Source organism: Denticeps clupeoides, chromosome 1 (assembly GCF_900700375.1).
Source record: "Denticeps clupeoides chromosome 1, fDenClu1.1, whole genome shotgun sequence".
Classification (NCBI taxonomy): domain Eukaryota; kingdom Metazoa; phylum Chordata; class Actinopteri; order Clupeiformes; family Denticipitidae; genus Denticeps; species Denticeps clupeoides.
Window position 1 is genome coordinate 34915001 of NC_041707.1, and position 22921 is coordinate 34937921.

Consider the following 22921-nt stretch of genomic DNA (forward strand, 5'->3'; position numbering starts at 1 on the left):
TGTATTACTCATTAAAAACTTAAATATAATTTTCACTTGCTAGTTGTGAGGAAAGAGGAAAATACATAAAAAGGCACATTGAAGTAGTTTTATGTGGAATGCGACCAATGGCTTACTAGCTACATTGCAAAAATCGATTTGTACTGAACACTAGTTTTATTCACAGCTTGTAAGCAATTTTAATCGGTTGTAAGTTCATGGTTTATCATTAATGATGTGTAAAAATCTGTGCGGCCTTCATGAACATTCTATCTAGAACGTTCAATCTGCACATGTCGTTCACAACACGATGCCTGAATTCCTGAGAAAAACATATGCAGTTCAGAACACTGTCCTCACAGCATCATCTGTGAGCATTGATGGTATCAAGTATAATCCAGATATGGTTGTATCTGTTGGTACTTGTTCAGGTCTGCCTGATTTCAGACAGATTTTCAAAATTCTTGTGATCACCAGTGATGTTCTGTTTGTGTGTAAAGATCTGACATGTTGGTACATTGAGCACCTGCGTTCTTTTGAACTTTGCAGTCATGTGCTATCACTGTCAATCACCAAACTCTCAGATCTGAAGGATCCATTTCCTTTGCTAGCCTATAAACTTCGGGGCAGGACCTATGCTACACTCAAACATTATATCATATGCTGAATGAATGATAGTTCTGGTTTAAAGGGAGTTTACAAACCTGAAATTATTTACTCTCATTCTTATTCAGGATTGGAAACGACTAATACTGCATTAGGGAGAAAAGTCGTAGAAAACAGACATTGCTTCTTAAGATTCAGGAGGACACACAAACATCATATAATTTCATTCAACTACAATTGTTAAAATAGTATATCAATGGGTTTCTTGAGAAACAAACTGAAATGTAATTCTTTTTTTTATTGTCACATCCTGCATGCTTCCAAAAGAACAGCAGTTAAATTCTATTGTATGAAGGGTTGTTCCAGTGAAAGGGATTATATATTGAAGTTGATTTCTCAACAAACCCATTTATTTGCCTTAAATGCTCAGACTATATGGCACAAGTCACATTAAATTATTAATGTTTTGTGTACTTTTTAAAGTACATTTAAACAAGGCTGAGTCAAACTTTTCAAATTATTTTTTCAAAGGATTGATTTAGAATGGTGTAATTAGACATTTTTTGTTCTGTTGAAGCTATCATTTTAATTTTTGAAAACTAACTTGATTCTTTAACCTTTGTAGAGAGAACAAATATGGAGACAAGGGCTGTATTCCGAGTTATAGTTTGTGAAAACGACATCAGAAAAATCATACTTCCTGTGAAACCACAGACAATTGACAGGGAAATCTACAGTACATGCGAGATCAAACATATCTACAAGTGTCAGAAGAGCTTAAGCATGAGATTCTTGAAAAACTCTCAGACAATATACAGTTACAAAGCTTACCCAGATAAGGAAGATTTTGAGGCTGTTGCTACTGCTTTGATAAAAAAAACATCCCTGCCTTACCCAGCCTGGCTCATCTAAGGGGTGGAATGGGTGGTATGATAGCCTAAGATGGAAAATGGGAAACTACCGCTCAAAACTGCGTTGAACTGGATGTTTGGAGGTATCCATAAATGGTGGGAAAAGAAGAGGACAGCAGCCTCAGAGAAACATCAAAAGACCCAAGAGGTTTGAAATCAATTTTCTACCAAACCAGCATGGAGTCCAAAAGGAAGGAGATGGTGGAAGACATGAAGAAACGTCGTATTCATTCTGCACTGATAGCCCAGAACATGAATTCTACATTTGCCTTGCATAGAAAAGAACTGATAGAGAAGGAGCCTGCAGTGAAGAATACAGTGGAAAGGTGGCCAGCCCTTTTCACACAGAGTCAGGTGAGTAAGATAACTTTAGAAAAAAGACAGTATGAAGACACATTTTATATTACATAAAGAGAGGAAGTGAAAAACAATAGTAAGAAGGACAATAGACAGGAGGTTGGAAATTTAGACAGGTAGGAAGAATAAAGGACAGATGCAAGAGATAGTAAGTAAAAAAGGTAAGAAAGTACAGTAAAATAAATATAAAATACAGAAAGGAGATTAGATTGAAAGAAGGAAAAAATGTATATTTATATTTATGACATTTATAGGTGATTTTTAAAAAATAAATCAATTCTTCTCCATAATGATGTATTTTGATACATTTTTGAATAGCAAATTATTGGTTTTAGAATAATTATTAACTAATTTATATAGCTGGCCTTCAGTTTGATTTATTGTCTTTTCATTCTGTGGTTTGAATGTCTGTATTCTTTCCTGCATCCACTGATGTGTCCTGTTTGAAAACGCCTGTATATTTAAACATATTATGGTGTTATTAATTTAGTTTCACATTTTAATGTGCATATCTGCTCTTAAAGATGTTTTGTGGCTTACTTTGACCTCATTATTGCTATTTACCCTGTTTTTTTTGTGACGACAATGAAGACTTGTCCGACATTACAATTCGAATTCTGACGGTGAACACTACCCTACTTCCTGCATCTTGATGCCACAACAATAGCTATCATTTTGGAAGGTACTGTGGTTGTGAATAATGTGGAAAATCTTCCACAAGCAATGTGTCTGCTCTTTGGACTGATTTATGCTCTAAACTTAGAGTATCCTGCAGCTCTGAAGAGCACATTTGATTTCATACAGAGAGTGGTTTTGTCTCTTGGCCATAAGTCACTCAAACCTAAAATCCAATCACTAAAAAATCGCTTGATGCAGTAATATGTCATATTGCCATGATGTGAATGTTCAGTACTACACTGATAGTGTTCTCCAGTTGTTAAAAAGAAAAAAAAGTTTACTTAATGTTAGTTAGTTTTAAAAGAGTTTTATTAGAAGACAATTTTGAAGAGAACTATATTAGGAAAGCTTTACTAAATTTACAGACTGTTCAGTGTTTGCAAGCTCTGCTTTTGACCCTTTTGTAAAGATGTTAAAAAGAGAGATAGAGAAGAATTTTATTGTCCTATTGTCCTTTATTTTAAGTGCAGTATGTGTTTTTGTCTAAATTGTTTTTGGCAGCCCATGTTGACAGGCATGCCTTAAGTAATGTCTATAGAGCAAATAAACGTTCTAGTGTCGTGCCAAATCTGTGTCTTTGTATTCTTAGATCACCAGCACATTCTTAGATGTGTACTTAGAACTTTGAGTACACCTTGCTTTAGAAATTTAAGGCAATCAGTTTCCATAAATACTTCTAATAAAATGAACAAGCAGGTATGTTAAAATAACTGTTTTGTCCAAGTTTTGCTTATAAAGCTCAACTTAATACTGTAAGTTAGCTTAACTTTTGAAATTTAGTTACCGGTACTGATGTTTTATGGTAACCTCTAAAAATATGCAATTTAACTCTACAAAGTTGAGGTAAGTAGTATCAAGTCAAAAAGTATGCCCTAATTTGCTTGATAATTTTGAGGCAATCAGTTTCCATGGCTTTTCTAGGTAAAGTTAACTTATTACTTTTTACAGTGTAGTGGTAGACCATGCTAACCACCTTCCTGCCGCCCAAGACGTCCTTCTTTCCAGCCCACATTCCCAAATCGTCCTCAAATCCGCCGTCTTCCTTTTCTCTTCTGCCCCGGTACTTCCCACAGATCCAGAACTCCCTCCCCGCCACTCTGCGGCGCGTCCACTGCATCACTCCCATTCTCACTCATCTCCAGCCTCCCCCTCACAGACCAAGCACCTCCGGTCCTCCTCCCCAGCTCGTCCAGTGTCCTCTCCCTGTACAACGATGTGTCCCCTCGCTCCAAGCATGTCTGCAAGTGAGTCACCGAATTCGCACTGTGACAGTAAGAGCGGGACATGTTCTGGCACAGCGGACATGGAGACGATGCAGGAGACGCTGGGCCAGCTGATCGTGTCCCTGCAGCTGCAGCACGTCTCGCTCCAGGACCAACAAGACACGCAGCGGATGTCATGGATTCATCACGCAGTGCCACCTTCTTCTTCGCCTCCAAGCCGCCCACCTCACCGATGAAGAACCAGCGGTCGCTTATATAACTTCCCGGCTGACATGGCGCATGCTGGAGTGGGTAACGCCGCTGGTGGAGCAGCGCGACCCGATCTGTCTGTCTGTCCCCGCCTTCCTGGACCGCCTCCAAACCGTGGACATCAGGGCGAGTCCTGGTGGATTCCGGGGCGGCCATGAATCTGATCGACATCGACCTGGCCACTGGACTCCAGCTCCCGGTCACCACGTGCGGTCATGGGGCTGGATGGGCTCGGGTCAGGTACTGTTTCAGACCAAGACCCAACTCATCTACCTCAAGCCCAACCATGTCGAAACCTTAACATTCTACCTAACCACGACTCCCCATGACCCCATTGTGTTAGGTTACCCATGGCTGACCGTCCATGAGCCCCACATCGCCTGGACCACGAGAACCGTCAAACAGTGGGAATGCCAATGTGTCCACCACCAACCTCGACAGGTTGAGCTGCTCTCGCCCCAAGCATGTGGCCACGGTGAGACTCGGCCACGCCCCTCAACCCATGCCATGTTCCCTGCCCAAGCCCACATCCCTGGTAGCCATGCCCCCAAACCCAACCACGCCAATGTTCAAGATAAGACCAAGGTAGACCGCGCCCAGATGCAGACGCATGTCCTCGTCCAAGCCAGCCCACATCAACCATGCGTAACCATGACCAAGCCACGGCCATCGAACAAAGTTACACCCCTGGAACACGACTTGACCCATATGCACTCATTTTCCACCCCCTCCTTACCGGCGTCCCAGACTAACACAATAACATCCACACAGGATTTCAAGGAATCATAAGATTCTTGTCAAACTCTCGACACAAAATCCAGTATTTTCCAGTTAAGAGAAAACTAATTTATGTAAGAAGATGGACAAATTTAAATGTATCAACATTCTAAATATTGACAGCAAGAGAAAGAATAATCAAACCAGATCATCTCCCACCTTGTGAAAGTCCAGAGTAGACGAGTGAACTCAGCACTGAAACCAGGAGAAAGAGAGACTCAGTATCAGATACAGCAGCAGAACAACACAAGCAGCAGCAGCAACTCTACACAGCAGATATGAAGATGGACATACACTACAAGTCAAACGTTTGGACACATCTACTCATTTATGGGTCCTGCATTTTAAACATTATAGAACAAAACTGCAGACACAGAACAATGAAATAACACACATGGGGTAATGCAATAAACACAAAAAAAAAAGAAAAAGAATTTGAACATTTGAAGCTCCATAAGCATCATAGTCTCCCATCTCAGCTTTACTTTGGTCACAATGTTAAATTTTATTTTGTGCTTTATTTTTATGAAATATATTATTCGAAACACCAGTAGACTAAAGAAACTCTTCTTACATTCAGTCTCTGGGCTCTGATTGGTTTAAAATACAAAGATGTAATACAGAAATCACACATCAACAGTTCTAGTTTATGTTTGTCTGCTATCTGCAGCTCAAACTAAAGTTTGAAATTATGAAAACATGGATTTATAATTTTTTTAATCAGGGACAATTGTACATCACCAGCAGCCATAAATGCACATTAACTCAGTAGGTCCTTTATTTCTTGTACTAATCTCTCTCTCTCTCTCTCTCTCTCTCTCTCTCTCTCTCTCTCTCTCACACACACACACGCACACACACACATGCACAGGTAGAACTCACAGAACAGCAGGAATCGTCCAGTGAGCTCCATGCTGTCCTCTTACTGACTGAATCTTCCTCTCGTCTCTGTATAATGAATCGGAAACTAAGTGTGAAAATAAGTGTGAGAGCGAAACGAGCGCATGAGACCACGGCAGGAAGGAGCTCGGTCACTTCTGCTTGTTCAGAAAAGACCACAAATTAATTACAATTATCTTTTGTTAAAAGTCCTTGTAAAACTTATTACAACTTGTAGACTGTAGCTGAACTTAAAAGATAAAAATAGAGAGTTAATATCTAATATCTTTAACATAAAACTGATGTATCTTTCTTTTTATGATTTTTGTGTTTTTGGATTTTCACAATATCTCCTTTTTTATAGAAATGAAGTTACAGAACATGATTGTTAAATGACATGCTGATATTATTTGATGAATGCATGTTTAAAGCCACCAGAAGTGTGGTTATTAGTAGCACTTCCTCAATATATCTGCCTGTAAGTGGCTGTATGTGCGGTGTTGGTGCTGTGCTGAGAGAAGAAGGTGAAAATCTGCATTTCCGTATTTGTGAACCAAATGCGGTTCCATCACAAATTTCAAGTACATATGAAATACTCAGATGTGTTACTGTCATGCCATACTGTCATGAGACACAAGCGCACAACATAATTATATTTAATATTAATGCAAATCAAACAGCACGGGGGACCATCAAACATACTTTACTTTCTCCTGATACAAAAATTATAAATATGTTTTTTGCATCAGACTCTTCAAAAAACCATAATGTTTCCTCGTCCATGTGACCGTAGGGACGGTGTTTTTGGAGTCATATTGATTTTGGACTCATCTGACCACAACACTTTCACCCAGGACTCCTCCACACCAACTGTTGTTGCATCAATTGTTGCTAAGGTCTTGTAGCCCATTCCAGCCTTGTGTTGGTCCACAATCATGTCCCTGATATCCTTGGAAAGCTCTTTAGTCTTGGCCATGGTGCAGATTTGAATAGAATTTTGATAGATTGATGGCTTTTATGGACTGGTGTCTGTTATACAGGTAACGACTTGAGAAGATAAGATAAGATAAGATAAGATAAGATAAGATAAGATAAGATATGATGATCCTTTATTAGTCCCACAAGTGGAAAATTTACGTTGTCACGGCAGGAAGCTGACATTACATGATAAGAGCAGCAAAAAACAATAGCGCACTACGTCGACTATATAAAATAAAAGTTAACGGTGCAACAATAAATAGTCCTAGAATAGAAAAACTATAAAACAGTGAATGTGAGTTTTAAAAATAAAAAATACAACTATGTCGGTATATACATAAAAGATATATATTTCTGAGATTTCATGACATATGTACAAAGTGGTTAGATATACACATATTTAACTTGAGAGAAGTGGAGATGGTGTACTGGATGTGTGTGTTTTTGTGGTCAGTTGTTGTCGAGCCTGACAGCAGTTGGCAGGAAAGACCTTCTGAATCTCTCCGTCCCACATCGTTGGTGCTGCAGCCTGCAACTGAAGGAACTGCTCAGTTCTGTCAGAGTCTCCTGCATGGGGTTGGAGCTGTGGTCCAGCAGGGATGATAGCTTAGACACCAAGGGCCGAAGCTGAGCGAGGACCAGCCGCTCCAGGGTCTTCATCAGGTGAGATCAGAGCCACCAGCCTGTAACTGTTGAGGTCCTTGGGTCATGGAGTCTTTGGCAATGGTTTTCTGGAAAGAGGTTTTCCAGAGCTCTGGAACTCTCCCCAGCCTCAGGCTCAGGTTGAAGATGTGCTCCATCACCGCACACAGTTGATATGCACAGGACCTGTTGACCCTTAAGCTGATGCCACCTGGACCTGCTGCCTTCCTGACTTTTATCCTCTTTAGTTCCCTCCTGACCTGGATGGTTGAGACAGACAGGCTGGAGCTGTGTGCTGGATGCGTAATGGAATTTGTGTTTGGGGGTGGGGAGCAGTGAGCAGTGTGTGTTGATGAGGTGTGAAGCTGTGGCTGAGCTGTCTGAGGTGGAACAGCAGTGGTGGTGGGGTGTCTGCAGCCGATGTTGAAGACTGCATTCTGGATGAATCAAACCTGTTAAAGAAATGATTCAGTTAATTTGCCCACCTCACATCCCCCACCGGCAGAGAGTTCTGATCTTTATGGCTTGAGATGGTTCTAAGGCTTCTCCATAGTTCGCTCACATTGTTGCTGGTTCTCCATCCTCTGCCTCTAGCTGTCTTTTCCTTCCCTGACCAGTCCTTTCAGCTCCCTTTGCACCCTTTTCAGCTTCTCCTTGTCTCTGGATTTGAAGGCCCTCCTCTTCTGCTGGAGGACGGCTTTTATTTCTGTTGTTGGAGACAACAGAAATGAATGTAGTCAGTGACGCAGGTGACAAGTCAAAGTGACGTGATTGTCATTGTGATACACAGTAGCACAGCACATGGTGCACACAGTGAAATGTGTCCTCTGAATTTAACCATCACCCTTAGTAAGCAGTGAACAGCCATGACAGGCGCCTGGTGAGCAGTGTGTGGGTGCTTTGCTCAGTGGCACCTCATGTATCATTCATGAAAATTCATTTGTAAACGGTGAAGACCGGGACTGGGGTGCGTCGCGGTTATGTGAGCTGCATCGATTTGGTGACCCCGCAACTGACCCCTGGGAATGGAACAGGAAGATCCGCTTTTTTTTGTGTGTTTGTTTGTGTGGTATATTATGTTCTCTCCTCTGCAACAGCAAACTAATTATCTGCCTTTTCTTAATTTATTTTCTCTTCTGTCCTGAACACCAGTAAATGTTCTTGATGTGACATTGATTGATGTGCCCTTAGAGAACAGAGTAGTAATTTTGTAAATTTGAAGTAGATTAAGAATAGTTAATGCATCCACCAGTTCATTAATAGATTAAATTATTTCATGAACTACCAAAAAAATTCACATCAAGATCTAGATGCCAGTTCTCCAGTTTATTTGTAAATGTGATGAGATAAAAATTAAAAACAGAACAGAAACAGCATAGCTGGTGCCTCAGGAATCAGCACCACAAACAGCTAGAACATGAGTAGAACCAAGAACATGTGACATGGAAATTAAACAATTAAACAAATGACAACACACATCCACAGTAAAGTTCTGGCCGGTCAGGGCTGGGCTATGACATCATCTTCCAGTTGTGCTGATATTCACATATTCATGAGCTTGTCTTGAAGGATACTGTAGTTCCACTGGAAAATAAAAAAGGACAACTTCACAGAATGTACTATTTGTACATATCTGTATTCACTTATATAAATTTTAAAACAATTACCACAAAGTTAATTAAATTGTGTTGGATGTTCACATACCCTCCATGACTTGATGATTTGACACAGATATTTCCTATGAATGAGAAAACAAACAAAATATATAGAGAGAGTCTGGTAATGTGACAATATATATAGCCTGTAGCTACACTGCATCCAGCATGTATTCACAGTGATTCACTTTTTCCACATTTCCACATCCAGCCTTATTCCAAATTGGATTAAATAATTTTTTTCTTCAGAATTCTACACACAACACCTCATAATGACAATGTGAAAAAAAGTTTACTTGAGGTTTTAGCCAATTTCTTACATTTACAGTTTCTTTATTCAAAAAACAATAAAGCTGCTTTAAAAAAATTTGGTGAATTCCCTTAAATTTATTTGTGGATTTTTGAAACCTCCCGGATGGCGCTTGATGCACAAAAGGTAGCCATATCTCCAAAGTTTACAGCCAATCTCATCAACTGATGTTTGAGAGTTTGATTTAATGTTGACAACATTGAGCTACTTTCGTGCAGTGTTGTGGTCTCTTTGAAGGAATAAAAAAAAAATTGGTTTCATAAAATGAAATGAAAAAAGTCATAAATTAAACCCAATTCCTCCGGTGGTTAAGCTAGTAACAGTGTTTATGCTTAATTTGAATTTCCCTGCTCACTCATCTCAAGTGGTGTCTGTGCTATGGCTGGTCACGTCAGTCATAGCAGCCAAGATAAGTGAAAAAAGTGAAAGTGAAGTGATTGTGAAACACTGCAGCACAGCACATGGTTCACAACATGAAATGTGTCCTCTGCGTTTAACCATCACCTGGTGAGCAGTGGGCAGCCATGACAGGTGCCCAGGAGCAGTTTGTGGAGACGGTGCTTTGCTCAGTGACACCTGAGTGGCGACTTGGTGGTTCGATCTTATTTTACATTTCACGATCGTATTTTCAATTAATATTAGGAAAGTTTTGTTTCAAAAATCTGATTCCATATTTTATGGTATGGTTCTTGAGAAATCTCAAATGGTGTAGAAAATGTCACCAAAAAGGCCAAATGGATAACTTGGATTTCTCTACTAATACTCCCTGTTTTGATGCAGGTTTATTATTAGGATTTAGCACTATTGCTTCTACAGCCTCTCAGATGGCCACTGTGTACCATCTTCTTGGGTACACAGTACCTTGGGTAAGTTTCTCAAGTGGTGTCTGTGCTATGGCTGGTCACGTCAGTGGAAGTAGCATAGTGGGTAAGACACTCGCCTGTGAACTAGGAGACCCAGGTTCGAATCCCACTTACTACCATTGTGTCCCTGAGCAAGACACTTAACCCTAAGTTGCTCCAGGGAGACTGTCCCTGTAACTGCTGATTGTAAGTCGCTCTGGATAAGGGCGTCTGATAAATAATGTAAATGTAAATCTTCTTCAGTGTAGAAGCAGATTTCTCTGACCCACTTGACATATATGCTGAGTCCTAGACTCTGGAGTAATTTCAGGAGTGTTATGATTTAGAATAAAAAATAGACTGTGCAGTTGCAGAGATATTCTCTTGTTCAATTTGGACTATGTCCATTCTAAAAAAGGTCCCCAGGGCAGAACAGGTTAAACACTTTCAACATCACTGCCCTTAAATGTATATGCTGCATGTATATGCTGCTATATGGACAATCATGCTGCACCAAATAATACTTCAGAAAACTGACCATTTTACAAAAAGTACATGGTGCTTCACTTCTGTCAAGTAGGTTATAAAACAGACAACCAACTTTAATGGACTAAATATGCCATTTCATGTGCCATTCAGTGTAAAACAAATGAGTAAAATCCACATTGTGGGTTAAATATTGTATGTAACTTTAATGTCTCCTTTTACATTTAAATTTCTTGCATCTTTAGACCCCTTTATCCTGAGGGATTCATAACCAGTATTTACAGAGACAGTCCCCCTGGAGACACTCTGGGTAAGTGCTCATGGACACAATGGTACTAAGTGGGTTTTAAACATTTAAACATCTGATGTTGTGGTCTTCTGGTTCAGAGGCGAGTGTTTTATTAAAAATGTGGTCTGGCACTTATTTTTGCAAAAAGGAGTTGAGAAGCAAAGTCTGTAAAAGACAGTAGTGGTTGAGGATTCATAAAAACGACTTAACTACAGTAACAACTTACGTTTACCTCATTACTGTTAACCACTGTCTCTTGCACATGTACAAAATTCAAATATTCATTAGAAAGCATCTATAATTCAGATGCTTTTATATTTTTACATTATTTTTAAAGATTAAAACAGTAACTGACCCTGGTTAACAAAGAAAAAAGCATAACAAACATAATTTAATGTTTTGTGAGATCTAGATAGCTGATCGTACTGGTTCAGATTTATGTAAATTCATAAAGAGTCTAAGCCAAAATATTTTTGAAACATTGAACAACTCACCTTTTACATACAAATACACATCTCTGCTTTTTGGTGTGTTGGTATTACTGTGTTCTCTCTCTCCTCGACACCAGTACCGACCCTCATCAGACCCAGAAACTGCTGTGATGATGAAGGTGTTTCCCTCAGACTGAAAGACCACATTACTGCTCTGCTCTTTATACCACTTATATCTCCAACCACTGGAGGGCTTCACCTCACACTTCAGAGTGACCTTCTCTCCAGTGAACACAGGACTCTGTGGATCTACAGTCAGTGCAGGTGTAGGCAGGTCTGCTGAAGTGACAAAGTGGGGAAGAAAGAAACAAAGAAGCTTCTTCAGACCTAAACTACAGGGGTCTGTTACTCGGTATTTACTCACACATTTACTCAAACATCAGGAGTTTTCATTTCACTTTCCTCTTATATGAAATGTAGCTGTAGTATTTTTATATATTTACCCTGGTAAGAAACTGTAACAGCTTGACTTGAAGAGCTGTACTGGGGTCGAGTTCTCCTCCATCCAAAACAAACATACTGACCACTCTCAGTAGGGAGAGAGATGGTTATGGTCTTACTGGTCTTACTGGGAATATGTGTGATGTTTCTGTACCAGTAATAATATTCCCAGTCTGTGTACTGTGTTATGTCACATCTCAGAGTGACTCTATCTCCCTTGTAAAAAGGTCTCTGTGGTGTCACTACGATCACTGTGGCTTTAGGACGCAGTAAACTCTGACATGAGTACAGATATTAGATAAAATAATGCAGCAACATACATAAAATACAGATCATCACCATAAATATGATTATATAAATATGATATGAAAACATAAATATGATGGGTGTAAATGTATATTTTATCAAGTTATTAGAGAAAGGCTGTATATTAGGCAAAATTACTCAAGAATTTCACTTTGACCCAAGAATCCTTTAGTCTGTGTTAACAAAAACAATTCCAGAAATCTCCAACATGATAGTAAATTTTGCATAGTCTATTCACATCGGCGGCAACATTTCCAGCTCCTCAGAGGCTCCTCATTTTGTGCTTGATGTTGAAGCATAAAAATACATGCAAGTATAAGAATTTGACTGTCTCTGATAAGAGCAAAATTATGACGCTAGACGGCTGCTTCAGCATCTTGAAACTACAGGAACTGTCAGGATTGACGGCACCACTGCCCAATCAGGACGGCAGTTAAAAGGCGCTATGCAGCTGCCCATCAGCGGCTGTGACATTCTTTGTGAATCCTGCAACTTCCTGTGTTGAGTTTTGAGTTCTGGCAATCGCCACACGCCTGCAGGTTTGTTTTTATTCTCCCCTTTATTTCCCTTGTTTTAAGCCCTCGCACCGTTTTAATTTGTATTGTTAATAAATCTTTATTTTCAGTATGTCCCGCCTCTGCGCTTCCTTCCCCAGTCAGCTCGCAGACGTGACAGAAACCTACTCATAATTAGGCAAGTAGTCATGTTGTTATGTTTGTGTAGTGTATGTTGTATTATAATTAGCATATAAAATTGTATTTATATTGTATTTGTTTACAATTTGTATCTATTGTGAAAATACACTGTTGCTTCTTAATTGTCTTTACTGTAAGTAAGAACGTCATTATTCCTTCTACACTATACATGTACATCTGACAATAAAACTTAGATTTTTTTAACCAAGTTTAATGTCATTCTACAAAATTGTTTCACTGTGTTCATCATCCTCTTCTATGATGCTGTAAATTAATAATTATCCTCATTCTGGAGCAAACCACAGAGAGCAGATAGTAACAAAAATAAAATAAAAGTGAAGTCCTCATCAGAAGCTGCTGTGATGTTGAAGGTGTTTCTCTCAGACTGAAACACCACATTACTGCTCTGGTCCTGGGTTCACAAAAGCTTAGTAACTTCAGATCTACTTGTAAACACGTGTAGATTTAAGTCTGATCCAGAGTCGCTGTAGACGACTAAGTTCTTCTAAATGTGAATCAATCAGTACAGGTGAGCTGGAACTAAAGCTACATTATACACACGTATATAGAATTATTTTCATCATGTAGCAGCATTAAAATGGGGGCGGACAGTTATTTTTACAAACAGTCGAGTAGCGAAGTCTGTAAAAGATAGTAGTGGATGAAGATTCATAAAAAATGATTTAACTACAGTAACGACTTACATTTACCTCTTTAGTCTCAACCACTGCTACACACACACTGTAACACACACACACACACACAAACACTGTATCTTTTACATGGACCAAAAAAATACAGTAGAAAACTTCCATAATTCAGATGGTTTTTATACTTTTCCTCAGATTTTAAATATCTCAGTTAACATTTTTTAAAACACTAACTGATCCTTTATAAAAAATTGTTTTAGTAAAACAAACATCATTTAAAGTTTTGTGAGATCTAGATATGTGATCATACCAGTTCAGATTTATCTAAATTCATAAAGAGTCAAAGGCAAAATCATTTTTAACAGTTGAATAACTCACCTTTTACAGACAAATAAACATCTCTGCTTGTTGGTGTGTTGGTATTACTGTGTTCTCTCTCTCCTCGACACCAGTACCGATCCTCATCAGACCCAGAAGCTGCTCTGATGATGAAGGTGTTTCCCTCAGACTGAAAGACCACATTACTGCTCTGCTCTTTATACCATTTATATCTCCAACCACTGGAGGGCTTCACCTCACACTTCAGAGTGACCTTCTCTCCAGTGAACACAGGACTCTGTGGAGCTACAGTCAGTGCAGGTGTAGGCAGGTCTGCTGAAGTGACAAAGTGGGGAAGAAAGAAACAAAGAAGCTTCTTCAGACCTAAACTACAGGGGTCTGTTACTCAATCTTTACTCACACATTTACTCAAACATCAGGAGTTTTCATTTCACTTTCCTCTCATATGATAAGTAGCTGTAGTATTTTATATATTTACCCTGGTAAGAAACTGTAACAGCTTGAGTTGCCTGCCCCCTTTGCTAAGACACTACTTCATGCTACCCCACCTTCCTGCCACCCAAGACGTCCTCCTTTCCAGCCCACATTCCCAAATCGTCCTCAAATCCGCCGTCTTCCTTTTCTCTTCTACCCCGGTACTTCCCACAGATCCAGAACTCCCTCCCCGCCACTCTGCGGCGCGTCCACTGCATCACTCCCATTCTCACTCATCTCCAGCCTCCCTCTCACAGACCAAGCACCTCCGGCCCTCCTCCAAAGCTCGTCCAGTGTCCTCTCCCTGTATAACAATGTGTCCCCTCGCTCCAAGCATGTCTGCAAGTGCGTCACTGAATTCGCTCTGCGACAGTAAGAGCGGGACATGTTCTGGAGCAGCGGACATGGAGACGATGCAGGAGACGATGGGCCAGCTGGTCTCGCTCCAGGACCAACAAGACACGCAGAGGCACTTCTCAAGATGAGCTCCACTCTCGTCGACCTTTTTCCACTCGCTGCTGTCCCAGCCCGGCTGTCCCGGTCCTTTGGTTTCCTCCCATTCCGGGACGTCTGCATCTCCCACGCCAGCTCCACATATTTCCGACTTTACGGGACTAGCGCCACCACCGCTTTATGACGGTGATCCCATTAAATGTCACGGATTCATAACGCAGTGCCATCTTCTTCTTCGCCTCCAAGCCGCCCAGCTCGCCGATGAAGAACCGGAGCAGCGCGACCCGATCTGTCTGTCTGTCCCCGCCTTCCTGGACCGCCTCCATGAATCTGATCGACATCGACCTGGCCACTGGACTCCAGCTCCCGGTCACCACGTGCGGTCATGGGGCTGGATGGGCTGGGGTCAGGTACTGTTTCAGACAAAGACCCAACTCATCTACCTCAAGCCCAACCATGTCGAAAACCTTAACATTCTACCTAACCACGACTCCCCATGACCCCATTGTGTTAGGTTACCCATGGCTGACCGTCCATGAGCCCCACATCGCCTGGACCACGAGAACCGTCAAACAGTGGGAATGCCAATGTGTCCACCACCAACCTCGACAGGTTGAGCCACTCTCGCCCCAAGCACGTGGCCACAGTGAGACACCGCCACGCCCATCAACCCATGCCATGTTCACTGTACAAGCCCACATCCCCAGTCCAAGACTGCTGTAGCCATGCCCCCAAACCCAAACACGCCCATGTTCAAGCTAAGACCAAGGTAGACCACGCCCACATGCAGACGCATGTCCTCGTCCAAGCCAGCCCCACATCAACCATGAGTAACCATGACCAAGCCACGCCCATCGAACAAAGTTACACCCCTGGAACACAACTTGACACTCATTTGCCACACCTCGTTCCCCAAACGGTGACACCCCCTCCTTACATCCACACAGGATTTTGAGGAATCATACAATTCTTGTCAAACTCTGGTCACAAAATCCAGTAGAAACACAACATAAGTCATAATAAACCAGTTCATTGCCAGTTAAGAGAAAACTAATTTATGTAAGAAGATGGACAATTTAAAATGTATAAACTTTGTAAATATTGACAGCAAGAAAAATAATAATCAAACCAGATCATCTCCCACCTTGTGAAAGTCCAGAGTAGACGAGTGAACTCAGCACTGAAACCAGGAGAAAGAGAGACTCAGTATCAGATACAGCAGCTGAACAACACAAGCAGCAGCAGCAACTCTAAACAGCAGATATGAAGATGGACATGCACTACAAGTCAAACGTTTGGACACATCTACTCATTTATGGGTCCTGCATTTTAAACATTATAGAACAAAACTGAAGACACACAACTATGAAACAACACACATGGGTTTATGCAATAAACAATATTACAAAAAACTAAAAAAAATAGCAAAAGAATTTGAATATTTGATGCTCCAAAGTAGAGACGGCAGCATTTCACAAATCTTTTCACACACGTAGACGAAGCATCATAGTCTTCTGCTCTCCCATCTCAGCTTTACTTTGGTCACAATGTTAAATTTTATTTGACACTGTACTTTATTTTCATGAAATAAACATTATTCGGAACACCAGTAGACTAAAGAAATAGATGTAATACAGAACTCACACATCAACTGTTCTAGTTTATGTTTGTCTGCTATCTGCAGCTAAAACTAAAGTTTGAAATTATGAAAACATGGATTTGTAATTTTTTTAATCAAGGACAAGTGACCAATTGTACATCACCAGCAGCCATAAATGCACATTAACTCAATAAGTCATTTAGTTCTTGTACTAATCTCTCTCTCTCTCTCTCTCACTCTCTCTCACACACACACACACACACACACACACAGGTAGAACTCACAGAACAGCAGGAATCGTCCAGTGAGCTCCATGCTGTCCTCTTACTGACGTCTCTGTATAATGAATCGGAAACTAAGTGTGAAAATAAGTGTGAGTGTGAAATGAGCGCATGAGACCAAGGCAGGAAGGAGCTCAGTCGCTCCTGCTTCTTAAGACAGACCACAAATGAATTATAATTAGCTGTTGTTAAAAGTCCTTAGACTGTAGCTGAACTGAGAAGAGACTTTGTACACAAGTTAATATCTAATATATTTAACATAAAACTCTTTTATTTATGTTTTTTGTGTTGTTGGATTTATCACTTTAACTCCTTCTTTATAGAATGAACAGACAGTAAATGACACGCTGATATTAATTGAAGAATGCATGTTTAAAGCATGTTAAAAGCGTGGTTATTAGTAGCACTTCCTCAATATTTACATTTACATTTACATTTACAGCATTTATCAGACGCCCTTATCCAGAGCGACTTACAATCAGTAGTTACAGGGACAGTCTCCCTGGAGCAATTTAGGGTTAAGTGTCTTGCTCAGGGACACAATGGTAGTAAGTGGGATTCGAACCCGGGTCTTCTGGTTCATAGGCGAGTGTGTTACCCACTAGGCTACTACCACCAATATGTCTGACCGTTAGTGGCTGTATGTGCGGTTTTGGTTCTGTGCTGCGAGAAGAAGGTGCATGGTGATGAATGTCTTTGTGAACCAAATATTGCAAATGTCTAAATAACAAGTACATATGAAATACTCAGATGTGTTATTGTTACTTGAAATGCATCAAACGGTGAGCTGGATTGCCAATTATCCCAGAATGCAATTTGCATAAGCATCTTCAGGAGATGCAGATGAACAAAGCAAATTAGACGTACTTTCATATTTTGACTGATCTTTTTCCACATGGACTTCTTAGATGTAGTTTTGAAGCTAAAGATAATTTTTTAAAATATAGCAACTTCCTGAAATGTAAATACAACCAGGCCAGCTTTAGCCGACTCGTCAGTGTCTAAATTGTTGACGAATACAGACATGTTAAATTGTGGATTATTATATTAACATTTTTTAATAAATTGGGTAATTAAATTAGGAAACCTGGACCCACTTTAAGTGGCGTGCTGATAAATAGACAAATGGATGGGAGTGAGTTTCTTTTTGAATGATTGAAGCAGGGTCTGAAAATGTGCTTCTGCATTTCCCTGAACTGACACACTTTTTTTGTTTGTTTTTTTGTGGCTTGAGCCACTTCGTGGTCACTTCGCGGTCTGGGCATCACAGGTCACACAGGCTGGAAAACAGTGGAACAATATGAAGAACATCTGTAAAGGGCCTAGTAGGGTAGTAGTAGCCTAGTGGGTAACACACTCGCCTATGAACCAGAAGTCCCAGGTTCAAACCCCACTTACTACCATTGTGTCCCTGAGCAAGACACTTAACCCTGAGTGTCCCTGTAACTACTGATTGTAAGTTGCTCTGGATAAGGGCGTCTGATAAATGCTGTAAATGTAGCCTAGTGGGGAACACACAAAGTTCAGGATCACAGGTTCAAACCCCACCATCGTGTCCCTGAGCAATCTGCAATGCAAGATTAAGGATGTCATCTTTTCAGACACCAGGGCAGAAAAGAGTCTTGTAATGTGACTTCTGCCACATTGCTTGATATGATGGACGCTGCACTATTACTCCACCTCAGGGATTAACCGTATTCGGTAACCCAGGTCACAGCCAGGGAGGAATAGGTCCGGGAACGTTCTGGAACTTCTACACATATACAGCTCTGTGAACCTGAAACCTGTATCAGTGTGTGAAACCTAAGCAACTTATCATTTATTTATTAGTAGTAAATAGTCATTATTTAAAAACTGTACAGCAGTGAATGTTTAAATGCTGATTGAAATGGGTGGATAGTCCATAATAAATAATGTCCATATTATGAGCTGTGTGGTTGAATAGCTCCATGCTACAGTGCTTTAATGACTGACATTATGGTGGTTTGGCAGTGAAAAGTTAAGGGCCAAAAGTTAAACCACCTGAGGTGACTTCTGCATTCTATATCGCTGCAGCATGCCACAGATCCCACAATGCTGTGCGGTTTCAGTGCCTTTTTTTCAAGTCCTGCATTAAACATATGTTGTCCTGTCATATACTGATTTTACTTTTTATATATTGTTAAATATTGTGAAAATGTGGTTTAGAAAAGCAACGTGGACAACGGTCAATAACAAATAATATTCACATTATAAATGATATGGTTAAATAATGTTTTTTTATGTTATCATGGTGGCTCATTCTGAAATTTGTGGTATAAAAAGAAAGAAAGAAAGAAATATATTTTTTTCTTAATAGAGAGAAAGAGAAAAAAAAAATAAAAACAGCAGCGCTGCCCTCTGGCGGTTCGTCCCTTGAATTACACGAAGAGCGACATTTTTATGTCCTGCTGTGACGTTTGTTCCTGTCCCTTCCAAAAGTTGGGACGTGTTGAGTCTTGCGAGCCGAGAGCCTCCGAATGGGCGGAAAGTTTTATAATAAAACAAAAAAAGTATTTTTGTGTGTGTGTGTGTTCTGTAGTGATACAGTAACAGCCGTCTGGAGTTGAAAGTGAACAGTGAAACCGGACACCTGGTTATTTTCTTTTCTTTTCCTCTCTCCACCCCTCTCCTGCCTTCTTCTCCTTCTCCCCTTCTTCTCGTTCTCCTCCTCACAAAAAGCCGTCAAATTCCTCCAGGCTTTGTTCATGGCGAACTCGCCATGAAGAGTTTTCTTCTCCCTTCAAGACAAAAGCTGCGGAGGTTTGAAACGCCTCGGATTATAAAACGAAAAGAAAGTCGAGAGGAAAATTCGGATTTGTGGAGACCCAGAAAGGAAGAAGGATAAAAAAAAGTAACATCTGTGGAAAACGAGACTATGAGAGCGTCGCCTCGGCTCTGACGTAACGGTAAGAGGAAAAACTAAAACTAGAAACTTTTCTTCCACTAGACCTCATATAAATGTCCGAGTTGCTAGTTTATGCTACCAGTTTATTCCTGTGTTACAGAGGAGTGTGGTTTAAAGGATTATTTTAGTGACGTGGATAACTGTGACTGTGCCATTATAAAACAGCAGGCCCGTGTTATTCCTGAACGTGATTCATTGTCGGTGTTGCCATCAAATGCACAGAAAGCCGGCGAACTAACTGTAATACACTGAGGACATTAAGAATAATAATTGCACTGAATTTAAACACACATTGTGACATTGAATTTAAAATTTGTGCAAAGGGCAAACAAAACTAAGTTACTGTCTTGGTTGGTTTTCAGTGTTTGTTTCTTGCAGGAGATGGAGGGCGACAAGGAGCGGGAGAGGGAGAGAGGAGAGGAGAAAGAGAGCGACGAGACGGAGGAGGACACGGAAGGCGCGGCGCTGGAGTGGCAGGACAGCTACCATGAGGACGACCTGGGCTTACCCATCATGCACTGGGAGGCCCTGAACCTGCGGATCGCTGAGCTTGAGAAGCAAGAGGAGGAGCGGAAACAGAGGGACAAGGTCAGGATGCAAATTTCCGTACAAATTTCCCATCTATTTGAAATAGGCCTACAGTATTTTTGGGTCAAATCTACAAATGTCCTTCCATAGGACGTAGGTCACCTGTTGTCAGGATGGACCACAGATCAAGACCCTGGCAGTCACAGGGATACCTGGGAGGATGGCGGGGATGACGGCAACAGCCGTCTAACACTTCTAACGTCACGGTAAAAATGTCCTTTCTTGATTCTATTTGGACTTTTTATAGTAGGTGTCACACTGGTTTGACGCAAGGCAGTAGATCTGGAACGATGGCGAGGAAGAAGGACGCATACGCACGACATCACGAAGCTTATACATGGTGAACAGGGCAGGGGAGACATCAAGTAACATCGACCCGATGGTGAACAGGCACAAACAGGGCAGCTTTATACAATCATGCACAGGTGACAACAATCAGGAAACATAATAACACAGGACGAACATGAAACTCCGGTCCGAATCCCGGATCAGGAGCTACCCCTTCCGTATCATGGCAGTAGGATTGCGGTTTTTATTGTGACTGATTCACATTTATAGCCATTTAGAAATGAATGTAGGTGATTTTCGCCGATACCGATTTGCATCCCTACATTTTATCATATAGTACTGCCTGTCCCAGTTTTCACTCCGGTTGGTGCTCCTTTCAGAGACCTTTTGATCAGCCACAGCAAAACCTCGCTAAACCTGATAAGTATGCATTGTCCTTTTCTCCTCCTTTGCCTAATGCTTCTAGTGTATTGATTAGGCGATACAATCTGAGCACTTAATGAAATGTGTTTATATGTTGACGTAGGAGTGACGTCACAGTGGAGACGTACTCTCTCGCTTACTTGTTATAACCGCTTAGTCCGACTCAGGGTTGCGGCTGCCAGAGCCCATCCCAGGACACCCCCCCCCCACCCCCCACCCCCCCCCCCCCCCCCACACACACACACACACACACACTTTACAGAGTCACCCGTTTCACTGTTATGCACATGCCTTTTGACGGTGGGAAGAAACCGGAGGAGGTTCGAGACGGAATTCAAATGCACAACCTTGGACTTGTGAGGCCATGTTGCCAACCACTGCGCCAACAGAGAATTTTGGATCATTTATGAAAATTGATTTTTGTATTTTTTAGGTTTCGAAATCATACAAATCTGCAGCTCTGCTTCATCAACAATAGTGAGAGTGAGGATGAGGAAGATGCACAAGACACCAAAAAGGAGGTGAGAAGATCAGGTGCTCGTGGTTTATTGCCGTTGTTGTTTTTGTCCTTTTTTTCCCCCTAAATTGTGCCTCATTTTTCCCTCTCCAGGCTGGTGCAAAGTCGGGGAAAAGTGCAGCAAGAGCCTCAGCAACTGGCAAAACGGAGAAACCAAAATCCACAGGTTTCAGGAGGGAGGTGAAGGCAGCTCTGAGCGCGCTCAGAAACAAATTATGGACCGAACAGAAAAAGAAGGTCAGAGAACGAACATGCGAATACACACACCGATCTAATATATGTAACATCTCCTTCGTTTCCTGTATTTAACTCATCCTGCTCCACGTTCTTTCCTCTAACAGAGCGCACCTCTCTGTAGACCCGTGGCTAAGAAACTTGAGCGCAGCGAGCTGCAGGAACTGAGTATGAAAGAACTGAGAGCGCTACACACTTCCCTCGGAAAAGACATTCAAGGCCAGTACTTACACCAGCAAAAACACTTCCTATTGTGTCCTCAGTTTTTTTAATTTTCTTTGATCATGATGCCACCAACAGACTTATCAAAGGCAATGTCTTTTATTCAAAAACTAGTGAATCTGCACATACTGTCCCAATGCAGCACGTCTTATATATTATATACCTTTTGCTTTTGGGTGAAAGCATTGGTAATTAGTTTTAATGTTTGAGTCTGGCCATTGTGACAGATGCAGAAGTCCTGTTAACCTTTGACCCCGTCGATTTATCAGGCACTCAGTCTTCAAAACTGGTGGCAGCTGCATTCTGATGAGCTGAATCATGTGGTTGGTTGCCAATGGCAACACTTTTCCTTATTCGTGTTTGTGCTTGTAGACCTCAGCTCAGAGCTGGTTGGCCGGCTGCTGACTCGAGACCAGCTGAGGACCGAGCAGGATGCCATGCTGCTGGAGGTACAGGACATGATGTCACTCTGACACTGTCAACAGTCGTCACGCCGTGAAAGGGACTGCTGTGATGTCACTGTCGCCAAGGGACCTGGGAAGTGCCGCTGGAAAGAAGGGAATGTTACTGTGAAAGCCACGTCTGTCCTTCAGCTTGGACCGATTGCACGGAACCCTTTACGTTTGTGACCGACCCCGAGGGACTAACAAGCTGCAAATGCTGCCGTTCTTTATCAAAACAGACTTTTTTTCTGTTTTTGCCATATTTGTATTATTTTAATAACCTCATGCATGATAATTTGACCTATCATGTCATTAATTTGACCATTCATGTCAAAGCAAAAATTGTTTACAAGTTATTTTTCTTTGGTTTACACTCATCCAAGGTCTTCTGTTACTGTTGGATTCGACAAAAGGGAACATTGTGTGTTATAAAGAGAACACTTGGAACCTCTCTGAAAATCACTGTTTTTGAATGTGCTTTACCAAGACAAATGAAAATTCTTGTCCTACAACCTTTTCAGAGTCATTAAAGTAGAGAAGAAGGAACTGTTTCTTCTGGAGACTACATGCCAGGTGTACTATACTGTGTGTGTGTGTGTGTGTGTTTGGGTTTGTAATGTCTAAATGACAAAATCAGCTGAACTGAGGGAAGCGGGCGAGACTGGGGCAGGAGGGGTGGGGGGGATGTC

At 41.2% G+C, this 22921-nt stretch overlaps 2 protein-coding genes across 3 annotated transcripts in view; one reads left to right on the forward strand and one right to left on the reverse strand.

Annotated features, from left to right (window-relative positions):
• The window catches only part of LOC114785300 (basement membrane-specific heparan sulfate proteoglycan core protein-like), a 43532-nt gene extending 37808 nt beyond the window's left edge, over nucleotides 1–5724 (reverse strand). The window contains exons 1-2 of the mRNA XM_028971366.1: nucleotides 5663–5724; nucleotides 4940–4975 (exon numbers count right to left, since the gene is read on the reverse strand). Of these exons, the coding sequence (XP_028827199.1) occupies nucleotides 4940–4975; nucleotides 5663–5693 (67 nt within the window). The 5' untranslated portion in view covers nucleotides 5694–5724. The remainder of the gene's footprint in view (nucleotides 1–4939; nucleotides 4976–5662) is intronic.
• Nucleotides 5725–19119: 13395 nt separating this feature from the next.
• LOC114797289 (schwannomin-interacting protein 1) lies at nucleotides 19120–22778 on the forward strand. 2 transcript variants are annotated; one of them, XM_028992093.1, is made up of 7 exons: nucleotides 19120–19518; nucleotides 19896–20105; nucleotides 20196–20311; nucleotides 21250–21337; nucleotides 21427–21570; nucleotides 21675–21786; nucleotides 22162–22778. In XM_028992093.1, exons 2-7 carry the CDS (start codon nucleotides 19899–19901, stop codon nucleotides 22260–22262), a joined length of 768 nt encoding a protein of 255 aa, XP_028847926.1. In that variant the 5' UTR covers nucleotides 19120–19518; nucleotides 19896–19898; the 3' UTR covers nucleotides 22263–22778. The 2 variants fall into 2 exon arrangements, with proteins under 2 accessions (XP_028847926.1, XP_028847915.1); XM_028992082.1 differs by having other exon boundaries at nucleotides 19121–19518; nucleotides 19880–20105.
• Nucleotides 22779–22921: the final 143 nt, after the last annotated feature.

Coding starts and splice junctions, on each gene's coding strand:
- LOC114797289 (XM_028992093.1), top strand. CDS start 19,899: ATGGAGGGCGACAAGGAGCGGGAGAGGGAGAGAGGAGAGGAGAAAGAG. Junction 20,106..20,195: donor AGCGGAAACAGAGGGACAAG/GTCAGGATGCAA, acceptor GTCCTTCCATAG/GACGTAGGTCACCTGTTGTC. Junction 21,338..21,426: donor CACAAGACACCAAAAAGGAG/GTGAGAAGATCA, acceptor TTCCCTCTCCAG/GCTGGTGCAAAGTCGGGGAA.